The sequence below is a fragment of the Lonchura striata genome, chromosome 3, assembly GCF_050655825.1.
Source record: "Lonchura striata isolate lonStrDom1 chromosome 3, ASM5065582v1, whole genome shotgun sequence".
Classification (NCBI taxonomy): Eukaryota; Metazoa; Chordata; class Aves; order Passeriformes; family Estrildidae; genus Lonchura; species Lonchura striata.
In genome coordinates this window covers 3,111,474-3,126,095 of record NC_140705.1, presented here as the reverse complement: position 1 = coordinate 3,126,095, position 14,622 = coordinate 3,111,474, and the positions used below count along the sequence as shown (strand labels likewise).

Here is a 14,622-nt window from a genome sequence, read left to right as displayed (position 1 = left end):
GCTGCAGTGAGGTGGGGTCAGTTTTCTCCTACCATGACTACACTCAGAAGACCAGAGGAAATGGCCTTAAACTGAGACAGGGGAGATTCAGATTAGATATGAGAAAAAATATTTTCACTGTTTGTCTGGTCAGGTGTTGAAAGGGGCTGTCCAGGAAGGTGTTTAAGGAGTCACCATCACTGGAGGTGTTTAAGAGGCACCTGAACCTGGCACTGTCTGACATGGTTTAGGTGTTACAGTGGCAGCTCTGGGCTGATAGTTGGGCTGGATGATCTCGAAGGTCTTCCAGCCCTGATGATTCCATGATTCCATGATCCAGTGATGGCAATGCAGCATGACCTGGGTGTTAGCCAGCAGAGGGAGGCTGGCTCACGTTGTGGCACCCGGAGAGCAGAGGTGACTCTCTGTGTGCTCAGCCTGATCACAGCGAGTCCGTTCCTGCCAGCGGGCCTGGGCCTGTGCTGCCTGGCTGTGTCCATGTCCCAGTGTGTGCATTCCCCATCCAGCCTTGGAGCACTGCTGGAATCCAATAAATCTGTAGAAATTATACCTGCTTGCTCAACAGACATGATGCTCATCCCAGAGCCACATTGTGCCAGTTCTTCTCTTTAAACAAATATGGGTTTTTAATTTTTTTTTTTTTTTTTTTTACCTAGGTGCAGCCAGTGAAGCTGCCAGAATTAGAAAAGGAATCTTTGCTGCCTGATGGAATCATATGTAGAGATTCCAGTTAGCCTCCAGTTTCTGTGCTGGGTTGAACTCGGTAGTTCTGGAGTGACAGCAGAGACTCTGCCTCAGAGCCCAGAGAGCAGTGGGACTCTGGCAGGTAATAAAAATAATCTGCAAAGCTGTAAACTGGGGAAGGGGCTGGAACCCCAGGAGCGGCTGAGGGAGCTGGGAAAGGGCTCAGCCTGGAGAAAAGGAGGCTCAGGTGGGACCTTGTGGTTCTGCACAGCTCCTGGCAGGAGGGGACAGCCAGGGGGGTCAGGCTCTTCTCCCAGGGAACAGGGACAGGAGGAGAGGGAATGGCCTCCAGCTGTGCCAGGAGAGGTTTAGATCAGAGAACAGGAACAATTTCTTCCCCCTACAGGGTTGTCCAGCCCTGGCACAGCTGCCCAGTGCAGTGGAGGAGTCCCCATCCCTGCAGGGATTTAAAAGCTGTGTGGCAGTGGCACTTGGGGACATGGGTCAGTGGTAGCCTTGGCAGTGCTGGAGGAATGGTTGGGCTCAATGATATTTGAGGACTTTTTCCAACCTAAACGATTCTGTGACCTAAATGTAGAATATTTGATCAAGAGTTACTAAGAAGAAACACATTTGCAGCAACTTTTGGTACTAAAACTGCACCTAAGAATAATGAGGCCACTACAGCTGCTTCAATAAGTTGCAACAGTCTGGTAGAACTTTTTGTCCTACTTTTGGGAACATTCCCAGATGCATCAAAGTTTGTTTAAAGTTGTCCCATACCAACTGCTCCCAGGTTTCTCTTGCATTTTGCATTCTTTCTGCATTAGTGGACCAGACTTATTCACCAGGTGTCATCCCCAATTCTTGACTGCACAAGCCGATCTTGTGTCACTGAGATGTGGCCACAAGGCCTGGCAGGGAGGGAGTTCTGACTTGCCCTCCACGAACACTTCAGCGAGCCCACGAGCACATTTGGCAGGTGCCCTTGCCATTTAAAGTTCAGGCAAAGTGAACACTGAAGTCAGAAAAACGTGGCCCTTGGCCAACCGATGAAAAAAAAAATCAGCACAGATAATCCCAGGTATTTTTTGCTGTACTTTTCCAGACCTAGTCCCATACTGCTGGCAATTCACTCACCCATTTCAACACACTATCACTTTCAAGCTTCCTCAAAGGCATGCAAAGCCTCTTAATAGAAATAATCTTGCTATTCCTTATCACATCTGCTTTTGAATGAGAGGCAGGACAAATGGAACAGCATTCCCATCTGAATCCAGGTCAGGATCAGATACAAGCTGGGAAATGGTGGAGTTGAGAAGCTGAGTGATCACTGCAGTGTTATATAAGCTTTGCTTTAACTCCGACATGGTTTAGAAGATCTGTGGTTTTGGGGTGAGTATGAGGCCAGGGAAAGGAGGCGAATGGCAGCAAGGACTCTATTTCTCCAAAAACCTTCATTTGCTGCCCATTCCCATAGCATGAAAACAGTTTCTGCTCCACAGATTGAGAGGCGTGAGCTCAATTGGCCAACCCTTGCAATCCTCGGGACAGGCAGGAGCAAGGAAGATCTTCAGAAAAGCTGGGCATGGTAAGGGCAAAGATGAAAACATGGAAAAAAGCAGGAGGTTAAGCACTGTAAGGGGCCACCCAGGAAGGTGGTGAAGTCCCCAACCCTAATAATATTCAATAAACCACTGGATGTGACAGTGCTGCGGTCTCCTTGATGAGATGGTGTTTGGTGACAGGTTGGATTCAATGATCTTGGAAAAGTCTTTTCCAACCTAAATGATTCTAGGATTCTGTGCAGAAGTGAAGAATTTTATAGGCAGGATTCTGAATGGATCTTGTATAATATTGTGAAAACTGCTAGGAGTTTATGTAGGCTAAGGTCACTCAGATGGTTTGCAAGAAGAGATGGCAGGAGGTTTGGGAGCAATTTCATTCAGGAATCTGTAAGATTTGGCAGCATTCCAGATGGGAGTGTTTGGTGTGAAGGAAATGAAGGAGGTCATGAGCTTGGGTGTTGCATGAGTGCAGGTTATTCCAGCAGGGAGGGAGGAGCTGTGCTGGGAGATAAGGAAGTTCTCTTTTAACTGTGATAAAAGGATGCCCAGGGATTTCATGGGGTTCCCTCTCTGGAGGCATTCCAAACCCACCTGGATGAGTTCCTGTGTCACCTGCTCCAGGAGACCCTGCCCTGGTGGTGTGGTTGGACTGGACACCTACAGAGGTCCCTTCCAGCCCAGATTATTCCATGATTCTATGAAAAGTGTTGACAGAACCACCTCTGGGAAAGCTCAGGAAGGAAAGGAGAGACCCAGCAGTGGAGAGTTGCACCTGACACCATGAATATCAAGGCTGTGGTCACCAGCTGGCATCACAGGGATCACGATGTCAGCAGAGAGGGAATGAGGATGAGGAAGAAGCACCAGGACATTCAGATCCTACCCTGGGGTGAAGGCAGCAAAGCAGACCAAGTCTTAAAAACGTAGTGTCCATTGCTATGGAGGAGAACTGGATCTCAACTGTAGCTAACATAGAGGAGGAGCAGGAGGTGGCTTTTTTGGCTGCTTTGGTTTTAAATCACAAGTTCAAATGTGGAATATTTTAAAGACCCCAAACCATATGTCGATATGACATTTCTATTCTATTTCAATCATTCTTTCAAATGCTTTGAAAGATTAATTAAGGTGAAGCAAAACATTTAATTTAATTTTTTTTACTTTCTCATCTCTCAAGAATATCAAAGGAATGCTATTTGAAGGGTCATCTCAGGAGGAAATGCAGTGTTTTTGGGAGCACTTTTTTCCCCTTCCTTCTCAGTACTTCAGGTGTTCATTCTCAGTAGTTCTCTTCAATCCAATTTTTAAAAAAAATATTTTAAACATGCTCTTTGAAGGGCTAGCAAGGAGCCATTGAAGCACACATTTCTCATAATTTAGAGCCAGGACACAGGCAATGAGACAAAACAGATGAAACAACCTTATTGTAACCTTCTGTGTTCATCACCTTGAGCTGCTTTTCCAGACAGTGGAGAAAAACAACAGTTCTAAGATAGAGTTCATTTGAGACTTCCAGTTAAGGATTAAGGATGTAGAACTGCTGGAATGAGTCCAGAGGAGGCCACAGAGATGCTCCAGGGGGTGGAGCCAGGCTGGGAGAGAAGAGGGTGTTCCCCTGGAGAAGAGAAGGATCCAGGGAGAGCTCAGAGCCCCTTCCAGAGCCTAAAGGAGCTCCAGGAGAGCTGGAGATGGAATTTTTACAAGAGATGGCTGCACACTGCCAGAGGGTAGGGATAGATGGGATATTTTAAGGATATCCCATCTTAGAGCCACCTGGGACGGTTGAAGGTGTCCCTGCCCATGGCAGGGGGTGTAACTGGATGAGCTTTAAAGTCCCTTCCAACTCATTCCATGGGTTGAACACAGCCTGAAGGATATCGTATCTTTCTGGTGGAACTGAAGGAGAGCTGGAATGACATTCTCAGCTGGAGTCATTACAGACATCCACATCCAGCCGCAAATATCCTGCCCAGTAGGATTTATTTGCCTCACGTTATCCAGGCACTGGCTGATCCTTGTCCCAGTTCCCTGGCTGCGCTAGATTTCCCCGACCGTGTTTAGAGTTGAGCAGTTGTGGGACCACCTGACTGTACAACCCCATCAGGACACTTTGTTCTCTCCAAAACATCTGGGAAGGAGCATTTGTGTCCGAAATACCCCCCATTGTCCCACAGCTGGCAGTGGAGGGGAGCATTGTCCCTTCTGCTCCTGCACAGTGCCCAGAGCAGGTGTTCAATCCCAAGAGATCCCGGGAGCTCTTGCTGGCTCATCTGATCGGAGAGTCTTGCACTGGGATTCAATGGATGAGGGAAATTAAGAACAGTTTAATTGTGCTAAAAGTGTAGGCAAGCAAAAATCACAGAAAACACTAAATTTAGACTTTGGCCAGGGTGCCAGTATTAGCAATGCTACTCTGCATGATAGGTCAGAGTTTTGCTGACATGAACTAAAATCGAGGATAAGCAAGAACTGGAAGGATATAAATCTTGGGGGTAGAGGGAAAGTAGCAGAAAAAGCAGGACTAATAATAAATTAATAGGGAGGACAATAATTAAAAACTGGATGAGTTATTGAACACCTTAAAAAAAAATCTCCTGAAGAAGAAAACTATAAGAGAATGATTTGGACAGGATTTGAAGTGAGGAAGGAAGTCACTATAAAAAAAGCAATTGGTAAAGAACAAATGGAGAAATCCTTGGGAAAAAATTGAAAGAACACAGATCAGATAAAAGGAAAAAAATCTGGGATAATATCCCTGATAATTTTTTTCCTCCTATTACTCAAAGCCAAAAGGAGTCACTCCAGTTGAGACGTTGTGTCTTCTAATACAATGGAGCAAATGTTGAGGCCCAAATAAGAGTACAGATGTATGGCAGAAGAATTCCAGACAAAAGCCCAGATAAACACAATTCTAGAGAAATTTGACGTTTTATCAGATTTTACACAGTACTGGATTTAGCTTGGAAAATTATTTAAAAGCATTTTTAGAAAGTGATATTGTTGGATGAATAAATGCTGTCCATGGATTCAACAATGCACGTTGAAAAAATTAGAGAGAAAGGATATATATGTTGGAATGTAGAGGGAGCAGATTTGATTTAATATATTTTGAAATAACTTTTTTTAAGAATGTAAAAGACACATTAATAAAAATCAAAATTGATAATCATCTGGAAGGAGCTGAGGGTATAAGAAAGGAAAGAAAAATCATATAAAGGAGACTGGAAATGTTAACAATGGTCAGAAAAATGAGATCTGTACTGAGTAAAAAACAGCCAATGTTTCATTCAAAGGTTTAATAATCTTAGGTAAATGTCTTATTGGAAATGCAAAATAGGGAAATGCTGGTGGTGTAGAGGAAATTGAGTTGTGCCTTATGGAAATGGAAACACTGGGATGTAAATGGTTGTTGAACATATGGAGAACCACATGCTGCACTCCAGAGGTCTGGGCAATAAAATGTCTGTGTATTTCAAAAGTTTCGTGGTCCTGAGATATGACTGGAATGGTAGACCAGATGAGTTTTGAGCATCCTCAGACTTGGCTGTTCCTCCACCTGATGCCACAGTCTCTAATCATCATCACAAATTATTTATTTCTGCTATCAAAATAACCTTTTTCCTGCTGCCACTTGTGTCTGCCATGTCTAAATGCTCTGCTATTTTGGGAAGAGTCTCTGTCCCATACCTACACCATGCCCTAGGCAGTTACAGACAGGGATTTGGATGTTCCCAAGTCCTTCTCCACGTTCAACAATTCCAGTGCTCTTATCATCTCTTATGACCCACATTGTGCACTCCTAGAATCACAGATGAGACCTTAAAGACCACTTAATTCCACCCTCTGCCACGGGCAGGAAACCTTTCACTAGACCAGGCTGCTCAGAGCTCCATCCTGTCCATGAATGTTTCCAGAGATGGAGCCTTTACCCACCCATCTATCCTGCAAATTCCCAACAAAATCACAGAAGAGAAGGAAAAGAAATTAATGATTTAAATGCAGTGAATCCAAACCCTCCTAGAAAATAGATGATAAAAATGTTCTAAGCTGTAGGTGCTGTCAAATTGAGAAGATTTTTTTGGCACAGGAGGCAGAGTTTGCATGTCCAGCTTCCTTTCTGATCCAGCAGTGAGGTTCAAGCACTGGTGTCAATCCCTGACCTCTCCAACACTGTTCCTACCTGGAGGTGATTTTCCATGGGTTCAAGACCAGCTCTGACAAGGACCTGGGTGAGGAAAAGTGAGGAATGATACAGGCTTGTTCATCCATGGAATTGAACAATACGTTAACTATCAGAAATCTCCTTCCCAAACAATGAAAAACTTACGTCCCTTTTGATAACCCTTTCCAGGTAATTTAAATAACAAATTAATTGAGGAGAAAACATACATTCTATCAATTTTGGTCTCCTTTTTTTCAGATCATTATTATAGATTCATAGGGAAATGGGTAATCTGCTTTCCAATTCAATGCTTTTATCTTTTTATGAATCAAATTTCTCAAGTCTATAGTTTTACGTACATTACTTTGTCTTGGTCAGACCATAAATACTCCTTGTTAATTAAGATCACTTTGATATATAAAAAATACTTTTCTTCATCAAAAAGAGCACAGAGCAAATTGAAATGAGCTTTTTTTAGAAGAAAACATGGTTAAATCTTCTAACTGATTCATCTTCCTAGCTCGGAATTCTTACCTACTCTGGGAAAAATTCCACATGAAGTCATTTTTTTTATGATTTCCCTGGAAGACAAATCTGGAGTTTTCAACCAGCTGCATGGCAAATGTTAGTGGTGGTCTGTAAATTTCTCTTCTGTCTGAAAGAAATGACTTTGCAGAAGTAGAAGCTGCAACTACTTGTATGGGAATAAAAATTTCCAGCAAAATTCTGCACCCTGATTAATCAACAAAAGTCATAAAAAACTGACACTGGGACTGCTCAGGTGGGAGGAAACACACAGATTTGAGTATTAAGTGAGATTAATGAGCTGTCACTGCTGGATGGAGTGGATTCATGATAATTTAAAATATTTAAGTCTGGAAGCTCCTCATAAAGGTCTTGAACAGTGGTGCTCAGTTCATGGCGTCACATTCCCTGACAACTCTCCTGCCTTGGCTCAGGCCAAGGGTCACCTCCTGGGTGACACCTGGATTTTTCTACTTCTTCTACACCCCCAACAGAGAGAAGGAGGAACAAAAACTTTCCCAGCTGAGAGCAGTGCAGGGGACAAAAGGTGAACAGGTGTTAATGCTGCAAGTGAAGGGGCCCTCCAGGAGAGCTGGAGAGGGACTTTAAACAAGGAACAGGAGGGACAGGGCATGGGGAATGGTTTCCCACTGCCAGAGGGCAGGGTTAGGTGGGATATTGGAAAGGAATTTTTGACTGTGAGGGTGGTGAAGCCTTGGCATAGGATGTCCAGAGAAGCTGTGGCTGCCCCTGGATCCCTGGAAATGTCCAAGGCCAGGTTGGAGTAACCTGGGAGAATGGAAAGTGTCTCTGTCCATGGCAGAGGGTGGAATGAGAGGATCTTTAATGTCCCTTCCAACCCAAACCATTCCATTCCGTTTTGGCTAAGGGGTCACGCAGCTTCCTCTGTGTGAATTCCAACAACAGAGGCTTGATAAGGTTGAGAGTCTTCTTGAGATTTCATTTCTAACTGTGAAGGAAAATTGAAAAACAGGGACCAGCTCCCTGGCACAGCCCCAAGTGTGTAGAAAGGGGTTCAGTCTTTCCCATGGATGGACTGATACAAATTTTCCTGTAGAGCTGTTACCTCAATGCAAGCCTACAAAGAGATGACCTTGGTTCTCTGGGTCAAGGATCCCACAGGAATGGCCTCTGGACCATCAAAGATGCGTCCACAGCTGGAAAAGCAATGCTGTACAAAGAGGACTATAATGGCTCCTACACAGATATTACATTTAGAAGATTCCTGTTAAGGATCTGATCTAAAAACCTTGCTGAATTTATTCTTGCAGGATACCCAAATCCCTGCCCTTGTAATAGAAGCCCTTTATGACCCTGATCTCTCTGCAAGTAATTTATTTCTACAACAGAATGTGCTTTGTGATGGGAGCAAGAGAGGTGCACAGGGTGTGTGACTAGTGGAATCAGAAAATCACAATCACTAAGGCTGGAAAAGACCTCCAGAATTATCAGATCCAATCTTCAATGATTCCAGTCCATGCAGGAGGGAGATTTCTCACTGATTTTGTACCTAAATCCAGCTTTTTTTGGTTGTTGTTATTTTTGTGTGTGTCTTTTTTTGCAAATAAGAGCTGAGACAAAAAACAGGAAGGCCCTTCCAGGTGAATTATGATACAAGAAGTAATTTCCCATTATTTGTCATTCATGTGCTTGTCTCTCTGTATTTCATGCTCAAATCTCAGTGATCCAGCTGTCGAGCATCACTCTGAGATTGACATCTGCCATGAACTTGAAAATTTTTGGGTTAGGGCTGTCTAGACTTTCTTGTTAATATTTCCCTGTAAAAGTTGTTATGGATCTCACCCATCTATGCCCTGAGTAAGGGACTATCAGCCAGGTGAGAGGTGACAGATCCTCCTGAGGCACCATCATCCTTACTTCAGTCCCACTGATTTCCCTGGAGTCCAAAAGAGAAATAAGATTCCAAAGCATTTTAATGAGTGGGTTGGAGGATCAGGAAAGTTTTCCAGGTCTCTGCAGGCCTTTATTTAAGAGAAGAATTGCATTTCCAGTTGTACTGGTGTGATTTCAGAGCAGAGTCAGATTTATGCTAGAGTTACATGGCCACAAGGAAAAGAGGGATTGGACAAATTGTGCCTAAAGCCCCAGTGGATTTGAGAGCCTTCTCCAGCAGCTTAGGTAGCTTTTCTTTCTATCCTTAGCAACACAGCCCTGCTTAACCCTCCAAGCTGTGGTCAGTCATTTTGAGGCCAGTTTGACTGACGGCAGGTAACCTGTTAACATTTTTCCCTGCCTTTTCCAATGTTTGATCCTGCAGGTGGCTGGTTGGATGTATTGCTTTTCTAAATTATTATTATTTGGTTGATTTTATATTTAATCCCTTGGATATTCTGTTGGAAAAAGTCGTCTTGAGCCAGAGGGATGAAGTATTCCAATGTAAGTACAAAAATATGGATTGAGACTTTTCTTTTTTCTCCAAAAAGGTGCATTTGGGCAAGATGAGCATTTTCCTTTGTAGATTAACAGTAGCTTTCCCTTCCTACTCTGACCCTTCAAATGGATAATATTAAACTTCTCTGTATGGGAACTGTTTATATTTCCTTTTTTTTTGTGGATATATGGCTTTATAAGACCAGATCTGATAGCTCCTCTAGGCTGGGGTAGGTAGTCAGCTCTATCACCCAAAACTCAAGGAATAATATTCCTTTAAATTACTCATCCAATAGCAATCCTATGAAATTATTCCCCAAGAAAGGTAGTACTGGCAAAGCGTGTTATGGTTTGTCTTATATTTATTTTTTTTCTGTACTTCTTACACTATGATTTAAAAACTTGAAAAATATACAATAAATCCTCAGGAAGCAGTTTAGATTTCTGGGAATGCAGTCAGCATATCGTGGGTCACCATTTGTCCAGTGGCTACAATTTGGATAATGGCTTTTGTTTGGAAATGATGCTGTTACTGTTTGAAAGCTCCAGTGTGGGGCTTGTAGAGAAAATTTGAACCCACCTTTCTGGAAGCTGTTGGAAAATAGAGAAATTATATATTTTTTCCTGGAAATGATGAGCTAGAGTAATGGATTGACCTTTAACTAGGAAATAAATAAGTAAATAATTGCTTGGTGAAATGTGTATATGGAAAGAATAAATCATACTGAAATCTTTGGGGCGTGCCTGGATGTAAAAAAAAGCAAGGATTTGTCACAATAATGGTTTTTCAAATGATGCCTAATGTTTTTTCTCACCTAGCTGAGCTCAAACTTCCATTTATTGCAACATTTGCTGTAGTACAACGTGCACAAATATTTTACTTGAGAGTACTGTGGTAAGAATATAATGGTTTTGTTCTAAAATGCAGAAAAATTCAGCATTTACAGCTTTTTGAATGCTCCAACAGTGAAAAAATTCCCATTAATGTCAGTGGGCACCAAATTGATTCTCTGAAGAATAAATTATAATTATCACAATGACTAAAACCAGAACTTCATTCAGCTGCTGCAAGAGAGGTAACCAGGAGCAAACTGAAGGAACCATTTAATTATAAATACATTTACTGTTTTCTAATTCATTTGGGAGCACTAAAAACATTTCCTTTCTTGTAAGATATTTTTTGAAAGTCACTATAGAAAACTGATACCAACTAAGAACAGAATTTGGAAAATAAATTTAATGTAGGTGTTTGTGGCCAGAATTGCCTTCTGCAAGTTACAATTCTACTGATTCCTTACTAACAATTCAAATTATTTCCTACCTGTGAACAGATAAATGACCTGAAGATGACATATCTAAGTGCCATTTTTAGAGTCTCCATTGAAGTCTGAGTAATTAACTCCAAGTAAACTGGGGAATCACTGCTTGTATTCATGAAATATATTTATTGTGCTCATTGCAGCCAGTATTTTAGTGGCTGTTAAAATAGTATTAATTTTTTTTCCATGTCAAAATCAAGGTGTCTTCTTTTTTGGGCATAATAATTTTATTCCATGTGAGGTATTAATTTTTTAGCAACTGGCTTCCATGGCAATGGATTTGATAAGGGCAAGTAATAAGGAGTCTTGTCTTCATCAGGACAGTGACACTAAAACCACTTGTGTTCAAAATGTGGCATGCAACCACCAGACTGAAACACCAAATCAGTTCCTCTTTCAAAGTGAAGGACACCAACAAAAAGTGGGCAGGTGATCCCAACCAATCTCAACTTTTCCCACTCTTTAGCAGAACCGAGTTTTGTAGTTCTATTTGATGTCTTGTGCTATTTGTTATTTGTTTGCATATCTGCCAGGAATTTTTCATCCAGAACTCAGCGCGTTATGGCATGGCCTGTTCTAAAACCAGACTGCTCTGCCCCTCAGTGAGCTCAGTACTGATTGTGTGCTACAAAGTATAATCACAACATGAAGAAATTCAGCTTTGTTTTGGTTTTTGTTATGCTCTAGTCCACAGGGTTAAAGGGTTACATGAGAATCTCAGCGCTGTGCTTGTAAAAATAAAACTGAAGTAATAACTGGCTCCGATAATTTCAGAGAAAACCTCAAAAATATAAGCAAGGAAGGCACAAATCTCCAAAGGACAACAATGCACTTTTTGTGGCTTTCGCATGGGGTCTGACTCATGTTTTTTGTGCCTTGGGGGTGACTGACACTGACTGGATTCCCACTGGAATCTGCAGGACCAGGAGAGTTTGACTGTGAGAGGCAGGGTTATGGATACTCTCCCTGCTGTGCTTCCCTGTATCTGCCTGATCCATGAATTCCTAAGAGCTGTTGGTACAATCTGCTCAGGATGGAGCTGTTGTGAGGAGCACAAACCTTGCTCCCACAGCAGTCAGGCCCTGATCCTTCCTAACTCAAACAAACCCCATCTGTTTTTCCTCTTCTTTGTAGTTACCTTTAAGCAAGAGGGATGACTCAGGTGCCTGCTGACTACCTGTCAACCACCAGCTCCTACAACTATGAGCCACCCCTCCCCTCCGTGGCTCGGGCCAGCACCCTCACCAAGGTCCCTCCAGCCAAAAAAATAACCTTCTTCAAGAGTGGAGACCCTCAGTTTGCAGGAGTCAAGATGGCCATCAACCAGCGGAGCTTCAAGAGCTTCAATGCGCTCATGGATGACCTCTCCCATCGGGTCCCGCTGCCTTTCGGGGTCCGGACCATCACCACCCCACGAGGAATACACTGCATCAGTGAGCTGGACCAGCTGGAGGATGGAGGGTGCTACCTGTGCTCCGACAAGAAGTACGTGAAGCCCATCAGCATCACCTCTGGGGGACACAGGCCGGCCCCGCCACGGAACGGTCGCCCTTCCAGCACCATGAGGAGAGCGGCCCAGGAGGGCAAGCTGGAAGATTATTCCGCACATTTTACTCACCATGGCCCCAGAATACCCAAAAAAATCACTCTGGTTAAGAACGGGGAAAGTGGATTTCGGCGCTCCATCATCCTGAACCGCAGAAATGCCCGGAGTTTCAAAACGCTCCTGGATGAGATCACGGAGATCCTGCAGTTCCCAGTGAAGAAGCTCTACACTATTGATGGGAAGAAGGTAAATATCTCTGGTGCTGGTCAATTGTTCAAACAGGAGTCATCACGTTCCTTGTGATATAAATCCTTTAGCTCACGGGTCCAAAAGTTTATCCACCTTACCTTAGTCCTTCGGGCTTTGTCACATTAATCACTTGCCCAGTAATTACACAATAGTTTGATGTAGAAGAATCTTGTTCAGCCACTCAAGAACTTCATGCCAAATATTGTTTGGAGTCAATAGGAGGTTTAATGTTTTGCAGTCAGATATAAAACCCCTTCTAGTTATAGTGTTTATCACCTTTTTTTTGGGAGGCATGTCCCAACACATGTTCAACTTTTCCATACCTGACCACTGGGAATTCAACAGAATGAAGTGGCCCTTAGGTAGCACCTTGTGGTTGCACAGTTCCCCACAGAACTGGGTGCTGCTCATGATGTGAGATCCTCAAAAGAGAAAAGAATAGATAACCAATGATGATAAGATAAAATAAGATTATAAGATAACCAACTAATGCATAAAAATTAATGTTTGAGTGGGATCAAGAGACACTTTTCTATTGATGAATTAGTGAATCTACTGTGGGGGAAATCCTTATAATAAATTCAAGGTGTGGCAATCCCTTAATTCTTCTGCTCCCAAAGGAATTTCCAGACAAACCTGAGATTCTCTTGACTTCTGCTCTATCTCTTTTTAGCTAACTAACCTTTACCTCCATTTTTTGGAAGGGATCTCACAAACTGTCCTGACTTTTCCCCATCCCTGCGGTGAATGGAGATTCCCAGCTCCTTTGCCACTTTTCCCATATTTACAGGGCTGAGTGCCAGCTCCTCCTTGGTTGTAAAAACACGACCACTTGTGGTGTCATTTTTTGAGCCAGGTGACTGAAATGACCTGGGTTCAAATGGCCCATTATCCAGGATGGGAAAAAAATGCAGGAATATTTTGCAATAAACTCATTTTTACCTGGCACAGGGAGAGGAATGTGCAGTAGAAAGGGGAGAGGGAGGGGATAATTTAAGCCAAACTTCCTGGTGGAAGCTCTGTGTCTTACCACAGAGCTTTCTGTAATTCTCACCAGTCTGGAAAGAGCTTCCAACCAAACCAAATCCTGCTGCCAGGATATTTTATAACCTATGGAAAACTAACTTAATTTGCCACCGATTTCTCCAGTTTTCAAATCTTGGACTCCTGCTCAGTCCAGATGGACATAATAATCTTCAGAACTGATGACAAATTTCTCTTGTTCAATTTCTGAGAATTTTCACTGACTTCTCTAAAGAAAAGTTTTGCTTTCTACTTCTTAGTGCAGTCTTAATGTTCCACTTGTAATTCCTAAATGAATTCCCCACAATTTTCCTTCTAGTCATTATAAACACCAATGCTTTAGGTGGGATATGTTTTAAATATGCACTCTGTAAATACAATATTTTCAACTCAATGATCTTGGAGGTCTCTTCCAAACTTTACATATTTTCCATCAGCAGAAATCTGGGTGTGGGTCAAACACCATCACTTAATCTCTCCACGGTCCCTTCAGATTCTGTTTTTTTAATAGGAAAATTTTCATTACTGCTTTGTCAATAAGGAGTTGACTTTTTTATACCTTAACAGTTCTATTTTCCCTCCTTTAATTCCAGTGCAGAATATCACAGTGATATGTGACAAGGGGTCCAACCTCAGCAACATCATCTTCTTCCACATAATTAGGAGATATATTATTATTAATACCTTTCCTGTGAATATTTTACAGTGAATTTTTTGGCCATTATTAATCTTAGTAATTTACCTCCAGTTTTCAAACTGTTCACTACTGTCCATTTAGGAACAATTTCTATTAGGGCTTCCTGTTACTCTAGACTTGGGTGCAAAACATTTAAACCACAAAAAAAATCACTCTGCCTTGGATTTTCCAATCTTTTTACTTTCAAATGGATTCTCTGTTCTTCTTCTAAGTTTTTTTTGTCATAGCTCAGCTTCAAGGCCTCTGCTTCTGATAGGCAGTAGGTTGTGTCTGAGTTTTCACCAGATATAACTGTTTCATTGAGGAGCAAAAATTGTGAATTCAACTCACAGTTTTGAGCTTTTCTGAAATAACCTCCTTCCACTTCTGCTAGAGTTTAATTTTAGCTGCACATCTTGTCTTTATTCATCTTAAATTTGCATTTTCTGTTAAAGAAAATG

The 14,622-nt window shown here is 42.3% G+C and overlaps 1 protein-coding gene across 1 annotated transcript in view; it reads left to right on the top strand.

The window, feature by feature from the left end:
* The first annotated feature begins 4,032 nt into the window (after positions 1-4,032).
* The window catches only part of RP1L1 (RP1 like 1), a 33,636-nt gene continuing 23,046 nt past the window's right edge, over positions 4,033-14,622 (top strand). Inside the window, exon 1 of the mRNA XM_085577293.1 lies at positions 4,033-12,512. Coding sequence (XP_085433419.1) covers positions 11,821-12,512 — 692 coding nt within the window. The 5' untranslated portion in view covers positions 4,033-11,820. The remainder of the gene's footprint in view (positions 12,513-14,622) is intronic.